The sequence below is a fragment of the Entelurus aequoreus genome, linkage group LG16 (assembly GCF_033978785.1).
Source record: "Entelurus aequoreus isolate RoL-2023_Sb linkage group LG16, RoL_Eaeq_v1.1, whole genome shotgun sequence".
Classification (NCBI taxonomy): domain Eukaryota; kingdom Metazoa; phylum Chordata; class Actinopteri; order Syngnathiformes; family Syngnathidae; genus Entelurus; species Entelurus aequoreus.
Genome location: NC_084746.1, coordinates 43,891,298 through 43,910,318, shown reverse-complemented (window position 1 = coordinate 43,910,318; position 19,021 = coordinate 43,891,298). Strand labels below are relative to the sequence as shown.

The following is a 19,021-nucleotide window of genomic DNA, read 5'->3' as shown; positions in this document are numbered from 1 at the left end:
TTGTTTTGAAAAGCGTTATTTGTATTACTTCCGTGTGGATGTATGCTCGTGCGCGCAGCGGCAATCACAAATTACAAAATGAATTTAAAAAAACATCTTTGTCGTGCGTGCAATACAACTTTGCTGCTTTTATTTTGAAAAGTGTTATTTATGGGCGTATATCCTGTGAGGGAAGGCGCACAGCGACAAGTGATGCCCGGTTATCCCCGAGACGCTAAAAAGAGAAAAGTTGATGATGAATGGCGTGTTTTCAACAAGACATGGACTGCCAGGTAAAGGTAAAGCCGTGTGCTTATTTGTGGTACACATGTTGCTGTGTTTAAAGAATATAGTGAAACGACCTGCTGAAGTTGATGTTGTCTTCTTGAGTTGCGTAAATGAGGAGTGAGGAGACGTGCGTGTGGAAGGAACGAGATATGTTGAGCTGTGTTAGTATAGCTTGCTCAATAAAAGTTTAAAAAGAGTGTCAGACTTGATGTGCACTTCTTCTGGACGCTACAATTGGTGTCAGAAGTAAAACTTTGCGCATACTGCACTGCTTGTGTGCTACGTCATCGGGAGGTACGTGCCACGTGAGGAGCTCGCCGCAAAGAGAAAGAGAGAGACAGAGAGAGAGAGAGAGAGCGTTTACAGGTGCAGCCACGCTGCTTGCCACGGGGAGAATTCCGCCCTCAATGAAGACTCCCAGGTTTGATGGCAAGGCGAACTGGGAGGCATTTCATCCCACTTCTGACATCAATTGTAGCGTCCAGAAGAAGTGCACAACAAGTCTGATGCTCTTTTTAAACTTTTATTGAGCATGCTATACTAACACAGCTCAACTTATCTCGTTCTTTCCAAAAGGAAAACCAATCCTCACTCCTCATTTCCGCAACAGCAACGCTTCCTCCTTCTTCGCCAATCACCTTACAGGCGTGCTACGTTCACAACAAAGAGGATGTAGGATAAAGTGACAGAAATTGAAATTTTTGTATTGTAATGTACATCAGGAAGTGTTGTGTAAGAAAGTGTTAAAAATAAAACCATCAAAAGCCATCTGCTTTTGTATAAAGATAAGTTAGGTTAAATGAAAATATTATTATTATTATTATCTATCTTACGGTATATCAAAAATAATTTGAGCAAAATTTAATTGAAATATTGTCGGTGTGGCCCTCCAGCAGTGCTCGGGTTGCTCATGCGGCCCCCGGTAAAAATTAATTGCCCACCCCTGTTATAGAGGCATTGTGTTTATGTATTATAATTAGGGATGATACTCGAAACCGGTTTTCCCGGTTGTTTGATAAGAAAAGAACCGAGTCCTCGGACTCGAATCCCTTTTTGAGAACCGGTACCCGTTATCGAGACCACTATAGTAAAGGAAAAGAGTTGATTCTTTATTCGAATCCCGTCCCGACCAGAAATGCTCCGTGGGACATCACAATAAATGACGTCACGTAGCTCAGTCATTAGGCGCAGATAGCGAAAGCAGGAAAACAATGGACGGGAAAAAGCGCTCCAAGGTGTAATAAAGTTCAAAACAAAAGCTATAATCCATCGAATAACTTTACTGAGAGATTTTAGCAGGGTAAAACACATGACGAACACTTTTACGACCAACCGGAAACATAGCAACGCACCTCCTTTACGGCAGCTGTCGCAACGTTCTTAAAACAACCGCAGCACATACATATATATACAACATATCTCCCTTTTTTAACTTTTGTTTTTCTTTCCTTGTAAACAAAACAAAATCACACTGTATATGTGTTGTCTGTCTAATTATAAATAATGCAGACGAGGCGTGTTGGCTGAGTTCTTGACGTTTACTTTCACAGCGTGGCAACATGCAACACTTTTCGGGGCTACCGCGCATGCTCGTAACTCCCGTTGCATGCTGGGTAGTGTAGTTGTTATATTCTCTAGCTCATAACATTTTTCCCCCATAAAGAAATAATGTTAACTCAATAAAGTGTATTTCTTTTTTTAGCTTTAACTTTTCATTTATTAGCATTGTAACCACATTTGCAAAGAACTTTTCTCTTCATAGAATGTTTTTTCAGTAAAGAAATAAAGTGCAAAATTGTCAAAGCATCATAACAAACAGTTATGTCAAATAGCAGCAGAAGTGCACTTTTTGGAGAGCTGTATTATTTTGAGTTTTGTGCCCAAGGGACTGATTTTATTTAACACTATATTATTATTTATACACCTATAGTGATCACAGAGACAGGTTGTTTTTGTGTTACTGTATATATTTGTTTCTCTGAAAAATCCCACTTAATATACTTTGGGTAACAACAGTCAATATTTATTTATTTTATTTTATTTTTTTAGGTGGGTAACAGTCAATATTTATTTATTTATTAGATTTTATTTTTTTATTATATAATAAAAGTGAGCTTTTGTTAAACCAAATATTGTGTGTTTTTTTCCATATACAACAACCTATCTGGACTCGATAAGAGAATCGATAAGGAATTGGTTCGATAAGAGGATTCGATAATAGGCTCGAACTCGATAATTTCTTATCAAACATCATCCCTAATTATAATAGAGTAATCATCCATCCATCCATCCATTTTCTACCGCTTGTCCCTTTTTTGGGGTCGCTGGAGCCTATCTCAGCTGCATTCGGGCGGAAGGCGGGGTACACCCTGGACAAGTCGCCACCTCATCACAGGGCCAACACAGATAGACAGACAACATTCACACTCACATTCACACACTAGAGCCAATTTAGTGTTGCCAATCAACTTATCCCCAGGTGCATGTTATTTTTAAATCAAATACAGATTTGTAGCTTTCAGAGTGTGAATATTGTCTATCTTTGGCCCTGTGATGAGATGGTACCCCGCCTTCCGCCCGAATGCAGCTGGGATATGCTACAGCACCCCCGCGACCCCGAGAGGGACAAGCAGTAGAAAATGGATGGATGGATGGATGGATAGCCTGGTCAATGTGTTAATGTGTAATGTGTGTGAGTACCTCGGTTTGCCATCTGGTCGAGCAGCAGTCTAAAGTGTTGAACCACAGGCAGAGTGACGTCATAGGAGTAAACCTCCTCCATCGGGAGAGAGTGACACCTACCGAACATCCCATCTGCGGACACACAAGCACGGACAAAAGTATTGGGTCACAATCCACCAATAGTAAGTCAAAACTGATCCAAAAATGAATCAAGCTTAACCCTTAAAGACTGCATTTTTTTTTGTTTGTTTTTTAAATTGTGCAAGATCATATTGATCATTTAAGTGAATCTTTCTTTAGGCATCGACAGCCATCAGCCATTCCATCTTTCTTGGTCGTTGTTTCTTTTCCATTTCTTGGTGCTTCACAATAAAGTGAATAATGAAATAGCTTTTGTGTTACAGTTTTGTTGAAAGTAAACAACAACGTCTATTTCCTGAAACATCTCAAACTATCTTTCACAATAAAGCCCCTTCAGGACCAAATCTCCCACATTTGTCACCACTGATTACTAGACATTGGCATGACAGAGCCGGTGAGTCATGACCCAGATTGGCGATGGACCAGAAGCACAGACCCACACTCGGTCAGAACCATGATGTTCGTTACAATAGAGGAAAACACAAAGTGAGTGCACGTGTTGCCGGGAAATTCTTATCTGTCACACTTTGGGGCCTAGTGTAATTCTGTGAAGGCTGCGCTAATGTGATGTTGCTATGGCGACCTTGTAGGCCTGTTCAGTGTTGCTATGGTGACATCATTGTGTAATGGTCTGTTATGTTCGTTTCTGTTCAGAGAACATTCTACAGGGTGTTGATGGCGAAGCTGCTTTGGTGACTGTTGCCGTGATGACGCAAAACATGCGTGTGTGTGTGTGTGTGCGCGTGTGAGTGTGTGTGTGCGCGTGTCAGTGAGTGTGTGTGCGTATTTAGTATTGTGGTGACACGGTAATATGTTTGAACAGATGGCAGAGTGGACAGACGCACAGTCGTGGGACAAAATATATACTTTTATGACTGAGATGGACTTAATAGCCAATAATTAAAAAATCTGTTATCTTACCATTGACACAGATCTCGTACAGCGTACAGAGGTTCCTCTCGAACAAACAACCTGACAAAAACAGTAGGAAAACAAATGTTAACAAATGATTCATTCATACATCTACAGGGAACAATCCATGAGCAAGAGGACAATAATTAGTGTCATTGCCAGGAAAACAGCTACTGCACAATAAAAGTCCGCAGTTGTTGATCCTGAGGGTGATCCTGACTGACCCTGCTGAACAGATGAAGACATCCTCTACACCCAAAGCTTTTCAAGTCGTCATTGTTGTTAAAGATAGTCAATGTAGATGTAACAGGCACGCACGCACGTACGCACACAGAGTGTAAAAACATGGCTGCTGTAACCATAGCAACAGCAAATCATCAGGGTGCTCAAAAGGATCGACAACCCCAACAGCTGCTGGTTTTGCTCCCTCTTCTTCGATACTGGGTCAGGTCATCGCTCCTCTTTTTTTAGAAGATGTCTCCTCACTTTCTCCTGATCTTTCAACTTCACTCGTCTTCTGCAGCTGCTTTCTCCTACTCCTCTTAGGTTATATGGTTGTATGGAGGATGTAGGATAGATAATGTATGTAGGAAGGATGTAGGATAGTGGATAGAGGATGTAGGATAGAAGAAAATAAGATGTAGTACAGTGGATGTAGGATAGAAGAATATGGACTGTATAGGGGATGTAGGATGGGGTATGTAGGATAGAAGGATGTAGGATAGAAGGATGCAGGTTAGAAGGAAATAGGGTGAAGATGTAGGATAGAGGGATGTAGCACAGGGGAAGTAAACCAGAGGATGTAGGATAGAAGGATGTAGGATGGATAATGTATGTAGGATAGAGGATGTAGGATAATGGATAGCGAATGTAAGACAGTGGTTAGAGAAAGCAGGATAGCAGGATGTAGGATAAAAGAATAGGGACTGTATAGGGGATGTAGGATAAAAGATGTTGGATTGGGGATCTAGTATAGGTGATCTAGGATAAAAGGATGTAAGATAGAGGATGTGGGATAAAAGGATGTAGGATATGGGATGTAGGATAGAAGGATGTAGGATAGGGGAAGTAGGACAGGGGATGAAGGAATGTAGGATAGAGGGGGTAGAGCAAAGAATATAGGACAGAGAATGTACAATAGGGGAAGTAGGACAGAGGATGTAGGATAGGGAATGTAGGATAGAGAATGTAGGATGTGGGATAGAGGATGTAGGATAGAGGATGTAGGATGTGGGATAGAGGATGTAGGATAGAGGATGTAGTCGACCTCTGCAATATGGCCTAAAAATAACATTTCTAAAAAATGTGATTTTAGATTTTCCGGATTTTATGCCTTACTTCTTAAAATTACCAATAAATACAAATAACAACAATAATTCAAAACAAGTTTTGCTTTTATTTGATCAAAAACTACTTGGGAGACAAACTGCATTCTTAGTATAAGCAAAATTCTAATTTTTATAAAGTTGTTCTTTATATAACAGATATATATATATATTTATATATATTCAGTGTTGGGCAGTAGCTCGTTACATGTAGAGAAGCTACGTAGCTTAACTACATTTCCCAGTAGCTTCGCTTTTTAAACAAGTAGCAATTTCCGAAGCTTACCTATTTTTAGACCCATGTAGCGAGTAGCTTAGCTACAAAGCTACAAGATACAAAAAGAGAGAGGTAGAAGAGAAAGAGAAAAGAAAGAGAAATGGACTAGTGCAACTCCACGGGCAGGGGACAAAAAAATACAAGAAAAATCAATGATGATTTTTTTCTTCATCACTGATTAGTACTCACTGCAGACTTCATGAGAGCCAACAAACATAATAATACATCACTTACTGGACGAGGTCTGCTGTCATTAGGATGCCGCCTGATAGAATCTTGTAATATTCCTGTTTAGATGAAGAATTAAGAAAAGGGAGGTGGAGCCAAGTGCCTTTTCGTGTCATTCTAACCATTACCTGGTCTAAATTGGCTTTCAAAATGTACCAACTGGTTGGTATTTGCCTCAGCCTTCTTCTATCCAGGTGAGATGCATGATTTATGATCTACAATAAGCTTCCAAGGAGCAGGGAAGCAAGGAAACAGCTGACCTCTCGATGATGTAAACATAGCAGCATAAACTGGTGATCCTGTTGCCGCTTTAAATAGTTTGTCTGCGTTAGCGCTTATAATAACAATATCACTATTACTTGGTTAATGTTCAAGTCACAACATGTAAATGGAGTATTGTTGGCACTTTTTGGATTGTTATTTATTGGGTTTTATGGGCGGAATAGAGAACCTCCCATTGGTCGCGCTTTGAGGTGACTTTTATTTACATTTATTTACATGCATTAAAAAAAAATCCATCCGTCTTCATGTCCTTCATAATGATTGTGAACGATAGGCAAAGTTCCAAAAAAGTGAAGTTCCCCTTTAATGTCTGTTTTGTGAGACTAATGTTTTGTTCCTTTGGCCAGGTTATTATTGCCACTGTGGTTTCTAGTAAACAGTAATTTATACTGTGCTGAAAATTCATCATTAGAGGATATATTATGGCGTTTATTTATCATTATTATTGTATCACTGCCTTTTATTTAATTTGTTTCCTGGGTTTTTCCCTAATTTTGCACATGGTACGCAATTTAAAAGAAATGTTAAAAAGCCAGACAAAGGGCATGTTTCTAGCTAGTGTTTATTTCAATAAACAATCAAACTGAGCATTTTCCCTCTTGTTTGTTTGGTTGTACGTTAAATTATATATTTATATAATGTAACTTTAATGTAGCAAGCTACTTTTGCCGCGTAGCTTGTTAAGTGTAGCTTGCTGCAATTCTCTGGGGATAGCTTCCCCTGTAGCTTAGCTACATTTAATCAAGATTAACTTGCAGCGTAGCTTACTACATTTTCCAAGTAGCTTGCCCATCACTGTATATATTGGACTATGTATAGACCAGTGGTCTGCAACCTGCGGCTGTGGAGCCGCACGCAGCTCTTGTATCCCTTTGTTGTGGCTCCAGGTAGTTTACGCTTCTGTGTACTGTCGTCACTAAGCTGTCCCTTGAGTCTTTCAAAGTTCTGCATCAGCCATTAAATTCTAGGGGAAGTGTTTTCTGGCGAGAAATAATGACATTTAAATTGTCATGATTTAGCTTGTAAGCTTGCTTTGTTGCTAATAAACAATGGTAACTACAGAGGGATTTAGTTTTATTGGAACTGGTGCTGTGTGACACAACTTTAATTGCAAATAAACAAGGCATTTTTGCAAAGGTGGGCAGTATGACTCATGATAGAATCGCATCAACACAGGATAAGTACTAAAATCCAACCAATTACAGCCTTTACCGCGTCGCTAATCTGCAAGGTTAGAACTATTTTTTAGGCGTACGCCACACTACACAAGAGGATTTGGAGGGGGAAGAAAGAGCTTGCCTTAATGCAGCAGCATAAATAAGTTGTAGATATAATAAAGCAAAAATACGGAACCACTGATATACCGAGTAAAGGAGAAACATGGGAAAAAAAGGAGATGTGTGACAACCAGTGTTAGGCATAATACTGATACATAATAATTGTGTTACTAACACATACACAACTTGAACTACTAAAGGGGATTATTTGACAACAATTCAATGAAGTAATAATTATGTAATCCCACAATAACAAGGACAAGGAGAGACGTAGCCAGCAAACCACATTCAATCCCTGTATGAACTATTATTTACTACTATGTTTCAAAGTAATTTGCCTAACACTGGTGACTAAAACAAAAATCCAGCAAAGTTGGATCTTGACTTTTCGCCAGGTGGTGACAAATGTGGGTGATTACCTTGGTAAACTACAGTGAGCAACTAGAAAAGAAAGCAGGAACAAAATAACATGCAAAATAAGGGGGGAGACAGTAATGTAACTTGACAATACGTTAAAGGAAACTGTATGCATAGTCAATATAGTGATCAAATAGGTTTTGTGGCTCTAAGTGGGATTTGATTTGGTGGAAAAGGGCCCAAATAGCTCTTCTGATGCAAAAGGTTGCCGACCCCTGGTATAGACTAGTTATCCATCCATTTTCTACCGCTTGTTATTGTCAAAAACTCTAATTTAACTCTAAAAACTTCTGTCTTGAATAAAATAGTTCTATAAACAAAAATGTAACATTTCACTTCACATGCAAATAAATAAACTCCAGTTTATTGAGATCTGTAAGAATCAATAAGCAAACTTAAATCTTCTGTTTTGAATTAAATACTTATTGTAACAAAAAACAATGTAGCACTGTATGCTTATAAATAATAAACACCAACATTGAGAGGGCTCTGTAGTTTTAGTAAGTGGATAAACACAGGCTTTTCCACTTTTTGGGCACCACATCTTTAGCGACGTGCAGAGCGACCGCTTTAGTTATCGTTCTAAGTTGTGCTCCCTTCTTATCACACATGATGTAAGATAGAAAGATGTAGGATAGAGGATGTAGGATAGAAGGATGTTGAATAGAAGGATGTAGGATAAAAGTATGTAGGGTAGAAGGGTGTAGGGTAGAGCTATGTAAAATAGAAGGACGTAGGATAGAAGGATATTTCATTCATTTTTAATTTCATTTATTTATTTATTTCAGGCAATGACAAAAACGTACAAGTTTTTTATAGGGTAGAAGGATATAAAATGGAGAATGTAGGATAGACAATGTAGGATAGAAGGATATAAGATACAAATATGTAAGATAGAGGATGAAGGATGTAGGACAGAAATATGCAGCGTAAAAGGATGTAGGATAGGGGATGCAGGACAAATTATGTAGGATAGAGGATGTACTGTGGGTTAACATGATGTAGGATAGAGGATGAAGGATGTAAGACAGAAGATCTAGGATGTAAACATAAGGATGTAGGACAGAGGATGTAGGCTAAATGATGTAGGATAAAAAGGATGTAGGATAGAGGATGAAGGATGTAGAACAGAAAGATGCAGGATAAAAGGATGTAGGATAGAAGGATATGAAATATAGAGGATGTGGGATAGACAATGTAGGATAGAAAGGTATAAGATTTAAAAATATGTAGAATAGAGGATGTAGAACAGAGGGTGTGGGATAGACAATGTAGGATAGAAGGATATAAGATAGAAATAAGTAGGATCGAGGATGTAGGACAGATGATGTAGGATAGAGGATGTACTGTGGGTTAAAATGATGTAGGATAGAGGATGAAGGATACAGGACAGAAGGATGTAGGATGTAGGACAGAGGATGTAGGCTGCTAAATGATGTCAGATAAAAATATGTAGGATAGAGGATGAAGGATGTAGGACAAAATATGCAGGATAAAAGGATGTAGGATAGCGGGTGCAGGACAGAAGAATGTAGGACAAATAATGTAGGATAGAGGATGAAGGATGTAGGACAAAATATGCAGGATAAAAGGATGTAGGATAGCGGGTGCAGGACAAAGGATGTAGGACAGAAGAATGTAGGACAAATAATGTAAGATGGAGGATGAAGGATGTCAGACAGAAATATATAGGATACAAGGATGTAGGATAGAAGAGGCAGGTCAAAAAGGATGTAGGATAGAAGGGTGTAGGATAGATGATGTAGGACAGAAGGATGTAGGGTAGTAGGATGTTGGACATAAGGTTGTAGGATAGAAGGATGTAGGATAGAAGGATGTAAGACATAAGGTTGTAGGATAGGGGATGTAGGATAGAAGGATGTATGGTAGAAGGATGTAGAATAGAAATATGTAGGGCAGAAGTATGTAGGGTAGAAGGGTGTAGAATAGAAGTGTGTAGGGTAGAATGATGTAAAATCGAAGAATGTAGGATAGAAGGATGTAGGGTAGAAGGATATAAAATATAGAGGATGTGGGATAGTCAATGTAGGACAGAAGGATAGAAGATATAAATATGTAGGATAAAGGATGTAGGATAGATGATGTAGGATAGAGGATGTACTGTGGGTTAAAATGATGTAAGACAGAAGGATGTAGGATGTAGGACAGAAGGATGTAGGCTAAATGGTGTAAGATAAAAAGATGTAGGATAGAGGATGAAGGTTGTAGGACAGAAAGATGCAGGACAAAGCATGTAGAACAGAAGAATGTAGGACAAAGCATGTAGGATAGAGGATGAAGGATGTCGGACAGAAAGATATAAGATAAAAGGATGTAGGATAGAGGATGCAGGACAAAAAGGATATAAGATGTAGGACATAGGACAGAAGGATGTCGGACAGAAAGATATAGGATAAAAAAGATGTAGGATAGAGGATGAAAGACAAAAAGGATGTAGGATAGAGGATGTACGATGTAAGATAGAAGGATGTAGGAAAAAGGATGAATGATGTGAGACACAAGGATGTAGGATAAAAGGATGTAGGATAAGGGATGTATGTAAAAAATATAGAGGATGTAGGATGTAGGACAGAGAATGTAGGCTATAGAATGTAGGATAAAAATATGTAGGATAGAGGATGAAGGATGTAGGACATAAATATTTAGGATAAAAGGATGTAGGATAGAGGATGTCGGATGTAGGATAGAGGATGAAGGATGTCGGACAGAAAGATATAGGATGAAAGGATGTAGGATAGAGGATGTCGGACAGAAGGATGTAGGATTAAAGGATGTGGGATAGGGGATGTATGTAGAAAGGGTGTAGGATAGAAGAAGTCGGAAGGTTATTTTTGCTATTTGGGGTATGTTCACTCTCAGTGTGCCTGTCTGTCATGGCTGTCAGCTCTGTGAGAGTGTGAAATGTGTCACAGACATGCTCGAGTCGATCAAGCTGCAAGAAGTGAATTTAGATCAGCTTCAAGCAGCCAGCACCAAAGGAACTAGCAAGCAGGAAGGCTGAGCATTGACACTATGTTTCCCATAATGCACTTTGGCACCTGCTTCACTCATCAAACTGAAAAGTATTTCTTCATTATTGTTAGCTCATCATTTATATTTGTTTCATAGAGTAATCATCTAATAATGCATCATCGCCTGCTGAGAAAAATATCCACAGGAAGTTACATGAAATGAAAGCACTCACATTTGAAACAGACTTCTTAGTCAACATACCCTATTAACATTGCTTTACTTCTTATTACACTTTTATGACCCCTAAAATGTGATGTAAAACGTGGCCTGATCACTAATAAAGCTTTTATGATGAATATTTCTAGTTACAATACTTTCTATTTTCAGATATGGTGCGGTGTACAGTAGGAAGGGGATTCATATGGTCCCATTTGTCGCGGTTTAGCTGACACATGAAACGTGACAAATTTGGGGTGGGGCGGTGGACTATCCACTTCAGCCGCCAGACAGCAGTAGAGTGTTGAATATCTTAAAATGTATTTTGTGGCAGTGGTGGGCCGTCTTCTCTGCTGGCCTAACATAACCAGAAATCATGATCATAATTAAAGATAAAAGTATTTTTTTCCCTAAATATCTAAAAGTATTCATATTCTCTTCATGTCATATTATGCTCCTTCCAATGCTGTTGTTTTTAGGTTACAGTTTGTATCCAATCAGAATTCAGCTAGCTTATGTTGTCATGCTGTACGAAATCTGCCTAGAGGCCTTCAGAATCAACAATGCGGGCGTCTGTGCACTGTAAGTGAACGGACATATAGAGTTGATAGACAATTGCGATAGCCAATCAGATCACCAGTTCTTGTCAGTAAGGCCTTCTAGCTGGCCTTACGCTGTGATTGGATACTCACTTGGGAATCCCAAGTGAGTATCCATTCACAAGTTGCAAAAACAGGAAGTTGAGCCATAGAAAGCCACAGAAAACTCACCGGTACAATAACCACGAAGATAAAGTGTTTGTCTTACACCTAGTAATCCACTGTGGACAGACTAAGCCAAGCAATGCAGGTTTAGCGAGCGGTGTGTGCTCCCGCGAAGGAAATACATTTTTGGCAGGCAATCACATTTGGGCACAACACCGGCGGAGAAATGGTTTGCCTGCCACTTTCACACGAATCAACCGACTACGACGGTACCACTGGCTTATACGGCATCGGATGGGTGCTACAAATTGTGTGTTCAAATATTTTATTTCTTTATTTTTTCATGTTTCATTTGTTTTATACAATTCTCTTAATTTTGACAGTACCGCGTAAGATGTTTTAATTGCTGAAGCGGGTTTATTGAATGTTAAATGCGCCGAAAAAAAGACCCTTTTGTACACTGTTGAGTGGATTCAATGCACAGTAGCGTGCATGTGTGTTTCTGTATAGTATTTTCAGCCATGTCCATATGGTGACATAAATTACGGTATTTTGAGAGGTGAAGTCGGACTAAGTAGGACATCACTTAAGGCCTAGGTGAGAAACGCACGGCCCGCCACGGTTTTGTGGAAATTCCAACTTTAATCACAGCATCAGTTGCTATACTGATTAGCATGTTTCATCATTTTCAGCAGACTAAATTGCAAAATGATTAACTGTGAATTATATCTATATAGTGCTTTCTCTCTCGGGACTCAAAGAGCTGTACATTATTCTGTACACATATTATGTATATATTTGTATATATGTTAGATTTTTTTATTGCTGTATTAGTCTATTTATACCTGCATTGTCCTTTCCATTAAGGCTGAAACGACGCGTCGACGTAGTCGACGTCATCGGTTACGTAAATACGTCGACGCCGTTTTTGTGCGTCGACGCGTCGCATAATGACGTCACACTACCGTCACGGCGGAGCGCAAAGCAGACGATCAAAGAAGACGATGCGAGCGGTGCGAGCGAGGGGGGAAAAGCATGCCAAAAGTGTGGGAGTATTTCAATAAACGGCCTAATAATGTTGTTGTATGCACACTGTGTCGAGCGGAAATGGCCTATCATAGCAGCACAACGGCTATGAACGAACATTTGAAAAGAAAACCATCAACTAGTCAATCGTCCGCGCGAGCATACGTTGTCATCATTACACAAAAACATGAATGTGTTATTTGTATCTGCTAGGGGTGTAACGGTACGTGTTTTGTACTGAACCGTTTCGGTACGGGGCTTTCGGTTCGGTACGGGGGTGTACCGAACGAGTTTCTAAGCTAAAGCTAACTTTAGCTGCTAAAGTCTTAACAAGCTGCTTTGCTCCGTCTGCCTCTGTCTCAGCACGCAGCATTGTCCCACCCACACAACCATCTGATTGGTACACACGCAGCATTGTCCCACCCACACAACCATCTGATTGGTACACACGCAGCATTGTCCCACCCACACAACCATCTGATTGGTACACACGAAGCATTATCAGCCAATCAGCAGTGCGTATTCAGAGCGCATGTAGTCAGCGCTTCAGCGTGGAGCAGATAGGTGTTTAGCAGGTGAGCATCAGGCAGCGGACTCTCCCCAAATGATAATAAACACCTCCCAGTCAACTACTAGTAACATCACTATGAGCCCGTTGACCTTCTAGAAACTTAAACTGCAGCTCAGCTCACTCGCAGTCCTGGTTTGAGGTGAAGGCTAATTAGCTCTCAGTTCCAGCCACATCGACCCCTTCTGAGCGCTTATTTTCAGCTGCTGGGAATATTGTAAACAAGAAAAGAAGCAAAGCAAGTAGACATGCTAACCTTTCTTCATTACAACTGTTAGTCACTCACTGGAATGAGTAGAATTGGTTATTGTGTACTGTGTTGGACTGGATGTTTATTTTGCACATTTTAAAAGCAATATTTAATGTTTACAGTGCTCCAGAATATTTAGATTGGCACTTTTTTGTATTGGATGTTTATCTTTATTTTTGCACATTATAGCAAATAAGCAATACTTTCACTTTTGTTGAAATGTTTACACTGTTGTTACAGAATATTTCGTTTTTGCACTTTTTTGTATTGGATGTTTATCTTTATTTTTGCACATTTTAAAGCAAAATAAGCAATACTTTTACTTTTGAAATGCTTATACTATTGCAGAATATTAAGATTTGAACTGGATGTTGACTTTTATATTTGCACATTAAAAAGCAAATAAGCTACTTTTAATTTTGTTAAATGTTAAAAGTTTTAAATGTTTACATTGTTACAGAATATTTAGTCATGTTGTTGTCAATGTTGACTGAGTGGCCATACTTCTTTTTTTTTGTAAATAAAAGCCATGCCTTTTGAAAAAACGGGCCTACATTCATTTTTTCATCTTCATTTTGAATAAAAAAAATAATCGGCAAAAGGAAAAAATAATCTATAGATTAATCGAAAAAATAATCTATAGATTAACCGATTAATCGAAAAAATAATCTATAGATTAATCGATAGAAAAATAATCGTTAGCTGCAGCCTTACTTTCCATCCTTACACTTTCCATGATTGTAACTGAGCTACTGTGTTGAACAATTTCCCTTGTGGATAATTAAAGTTTTTCTAAGTCTAAGTCTATTTACAGTCGTGGTCAAAAGTTTACATACACATTTTTGTTTCATCTGACATCACATGGACAAAGATAAGACATTTTGGAGGAAAGTTCTGTGGTCAGATGAAACAAAAATTGAGCTGTTTGACCACAATATCCAGCAATATGTTTGGAGGGAAAAAAGTGAGGCCTTTAATCCCAGGAACACCATTCCTACCGTCAAGCATGGTGGTGGTAGTATTATGCTCTGGGCCTGTTTTGCTGCCAATGGAACTGGTGTTTTACAGAGAGTAAATGGGACAATGAAAAAGGAGGATTACCTCCAAATTCTTCAGGACAACCTAAAATCATCAGCCCGGAGGTTGGGTCTTGGGCGCAGTTGGGTGTTCCAACAGGACAATGACCCCAATCACACATCAAAAGTGGTAAAGGAATGGCTAAATCAGGCTAGAATTAAGGTTTTAGAATGGCCTTCCCAAAGTCCTGACATAAACGTGTGGACAATGCTGAAGAAACAAGTCCATGTCAGAAAATCAAACACATTTAGCTGAACTGCACCAATTTTGTCAAGAGGAGTGGTCAAAAATTCAACCAGAAGCTGGTGGATGGCTACCAAAAGCGCCTTATTGCAGTGAAACTTGCCAAGGGACATGTAACCAAATATTAACATTGCTGTATGAATACTTTTGACCCAGCAGATTTGCTCACATTTTCAGTAGACCCATAATAAATTCATAAAAGAACCAAACTTCATGAATGTTTTTTCGGACCAACGAGTATGTGCTCCAATCACTCTATCACAAAAAAATAAAAGAGTTGTAGAAATTATTGGAAAGTAATTATGTTCTTTACAAGTGTATGTAAACTTTTGACTTAGACTGTACATTTAAACCAGTGTGGGTGGCACTAGGAGCAAGTGGGTAAAGTATCTTGCCGAAGGAACAACAGCAGTGACTAGGATGGCGGAAGCGGGGATCAAACTTGGAACCCTCAAGTTGCTGGCACGGCCGCTCTACACCGCCCCACCTTCCTCTCCCACGAGATCCACTCAGCAATGGGGCCATATGAATCCCTTCCTTACTATAATTTACCCCTTTAATGTGATCATTAACGTGATATTGTTGAAATGTTTTAAGCCAAGCGTTGCCGTGGCAACAGTCACAGCAGGCAGACCACCGGTGACCTTCTTGGTTTAACGATTCGGAGGACACACCCACACTTTATGAGGAGAAGCTGCTGGAACAAGCAAAATATGAGACAATAAATCATCATCAAACCGTCTTCCCCAAGTTTGAAGGTGGTACTACAAGCCAGCTTCTTAGCATTAGCAACCATCCTTGTTTGTTTACCTGTCATGCTGACTCAGTCAGGATAATTACTGTTGGAGGTAATCAACACTCTTTCTTATTAGTGATGAGGATGATAATAGGGGACAAAAACACAAGAAGCTGCAGCTCATGAGATGTCCTCCAGCTTCTACACCAGTGGTTCTTAACCTGGGTTCGATCGAACCCTAGGGGTTCGGTGAGTCGGGCTCAGGGGTTCGGCAGAGGTCAAGACACATTCGACTCATCGTGTAAATAAAAACTTCTCCCTATCGGCGTATTTACGGATACGGCAACAGCAGAAGTCACACTGATTTGCAGGTGTGTAATTTGTTGTGAGTTTATGCACTGTGTTGGTTTTGTTGTTTGAACAAGGTGATGTTCATGCACGGTTCATTTTATGCACCAGTAAAAAAAACATGGTAACACTTTAGAATGGGGAACATATTCACCATTAATTAGTTGCTTATTAACATGCAAATTAATAACATATTGGCTCTTAACTAGTCATTATTAAGTACTTGTTAATGCCTTATTCGGCATGGCCTTATTATAAGCCTAACCCTCTAACCCTGACCCTAACCAAATAACTCTAAATTAAGTCTTTTTTTACTTAGAATATGTTCCCCTAGTGTCCAAATAACTCTAAATTAAGTCTTTTTTTACTTAGAATATGTTCCCCTAGTGTCCAAATAACTCTAAATTAAGTCTTTGTTACTTAGATTATGTTCCCCATACTAAACTGTTACCAAAAACATATAACTTTGTCTTGAATTAAAAAAAAAAAAACATTTTATTTTTCACTAAAGAAGGGTTCGGTGAATGCGCATATGAAACTGGTGGGGTTCGTTACTTCCAACAAGGTTAAAGGCCTACTGAAACCCACTACTAATGACCACGCAGTCTGATAGTTTATATATCAATGATGAAATCTTAACATTGCAACACATGCCAATACGGCCGGGTTAACTTATAAAGTGACATTTTAAATTTGTTTGTATCCCAATACAAACAGCTCTGTTTTCATCGCAAAATTCCACAGTATTCTGGACATCTGTGTTGGTGAATCTTTTGCAATTTGTTTAATGAACAACGGAGACTGCAAAGAAGAAAGCTGTAGGTGGGATCAGTGTATTAGCGGCTGGCTGCAGCAACACAACAAGGAGGACTTTGACTTGGATAGCAGACGCGCTATCCGACGCTAGCCGACCGCATCTATGATCGGGTGAAGTCCTTCGTCGCTCCGTCGATCGCTGGAACGCAGGTGAGCACGGGTGTTGATGAGCAGATGAGGGCTGGCTGGCGTAGGTGAATAGCTAATGTTTTTAGCATAGCTCTGTGAGGTCCCGTTGCTAAGTTAGCTTCAATGGCGTCATTAGCAACAGCATTGTTAAGCTTCGCCAGGCTTGAAAGCATTAACCGTGTAGTCACAGGTCCAGAGTTTGGTAGTATTGTTGATCTTCTGTCTATCCTTCCAGTCAGGGGATTATTTCTTTTGTTTCTATCTGCATTTAAGCACGATGCTATCACGTTAGCTCCGTAGCTAAAGTGCTTCACCGATGTATTGTCGTGGAGATAAAAGTCACTGTTAATGTCCATTTCGCGTTCTCGACTCTCATTTTCAAGAGGATATAGTATCCGAGGTGGTTTAAATTACAAATCCGTGATCCACAATAGAAAAAGGAGAATGTGTGGAATCCAATGAGACCTTGTACCTAAGTTACGGTCAAAGCGAAAAAAGATACATCCTGCACTGCACTCTAGTCCTTCACTCTCACATTCCTCATCCACGAATCTTTCATCCTCGCTCAAATTAATGGGGTAATCGTCGCTTTCTCGGTCCGAATCGCTCTCGCTGCTGGTGTAAACAATGGGAAAATGTGAGGAGCCTTTCAACCTGCGACGTCACGCTACTTCCGGTACAGGCAAGGCTTTTTTTTATCAGCGACCAAAAGTTGCGAACTTTATCGTCGATGTTCTCTACTAAATCCTTTCAGCAAAAATATGGCAATATCGCGAAATGATCAAGTATGACACATAGAATGGGTCTGCTATCCCCATTAAAATAAGAAAATTTCATTTCAGTAGGCCTTTAAGAACCACTGTTCTACACACTCTACTTATGTAACATGACCACATAAACACACACACACACACACACACACACAAATTGTGTTTTCCATATGGCAGTAAATATTTAGGTTGGCCTTCATCAACTCTAATTATAAACAGTAATAATAAACATTGCATCTTTATGGTGAAAATGTATATTTAATTGTGTCATTGTTACTTGACATTTATACCCGTTATCACAATTATACGCTTTCTACACGTTTTAAGTACTTACATAATATTGTAAGTCTATTGTTGTTGTACACTGAATCACATATTGACGTCATAAATTATGAATTAAATGTTGCTTCGACAAATAGTCACGTGACCTGGGTGCCTTGCTAATTAAAGGCTAATTAGTTTAAGCTGGTGCAATGTATGCTTTAAAATTGTTCCTGCACATCCAAGTTGTGGTTGTTATTCTCAGCTTGTCTCTATATGACGACATTCGACGTGTTGGCGCGTTTAAAGAAAACAACCAGCGGCGATTATATATATATATATATTTTTTTAAAAAACCTGAACATGTAAACAAATCAAAAAGATCAAATTATTGACTCACCGAACCTCCGGTCGGCGGAGGCGGGGCAGGTCTGCAGGATGACGAAGAGGAAGATGGCGGAGGAAAGCAGCATGTCTATCGTGGGTTATTGGTCTCAAAAGGAAGACATGTTGTCTTAAAAGGACGTGTCATCCATCTTGTCCACGGTGCTTGTCCTCTCATGTGACACCGCCGCGGTGGATGGATGATGAGGAAGAGAGGCTGCAGGGCGTTCCCTTTCCTCCTAATGATGATGCTGTTTGACACGCCTGACAACTATACGCACTGTACATCCGGTGGTGCATTTCAAAATAAAAGTAGTGCGTGGTTGGGATACTGTGCAAATAATATTTGAAGGTGAAATAAATCAAAGGTACTTTTAGCACCACCTGCGCTTTAAGGCAGTGGTCCCTAACCTTTTTGTAGCTGCGGACTGGTCAACACTTGAAAATGTGTCCCACGGTATTGATATATACCATAGGAACCAGAAATATTAATAACAGAAAGAAACAACCCTTTTGTGCGAATGAGTGTAAATGGGGGAGAGGTTTTTAGGGTTGGTGCACTAATTGTATGTGTATCTTGTGTTTTTTATGTTGATTTAATAAAAAGAATTTTTTTTTTTTTTTTTTCATTATCTGTGCGGCCCGGTACCAATTGGTCCACGGACCCAGTGGTTGAGGACCACTGCTGTAAGGTGTATGCGCCATCGACTAA

At 39.5% G+C, this 19,021-nt stretch overlaps 1 protein-coding gene across 1 annotated transcript in view; it reads right to left on the bottom strand.

Annotated features, from left to right (window-relative positions):
• LOC133631065 (receptor-type tyrosine-protein phosphatase N2-like) overlaps window positions 1–18,587 on the bottom strand; it is a 181,745-nt gene extending 163,158 nt beyond the window's left edge. Inside the window, exons 1-3 of the mRNA XM_062023087.1 lie at window positions 18,326–18,587; window positions 4,012–4,062; window positions 2,968–3,081 (exon numbers count right to left, since the gene is read on the bottom strand). Coding sequence (XP_061879071.1) covers window positions 2,968–3,081; window positions 4,012–4,062; window positions 18,326–18,398 — 238 coding nt within the window. The 5' untranslated portion in view covers window positions 18,399–18,587. The remainder of the gene's footprint in view (window positions 1–2,967; window positions 3,082–4,011; window positions 4,063–18,325) is intronic.
• Window positions 18,588–19,021: the final 434 nt, after the last annotated feature.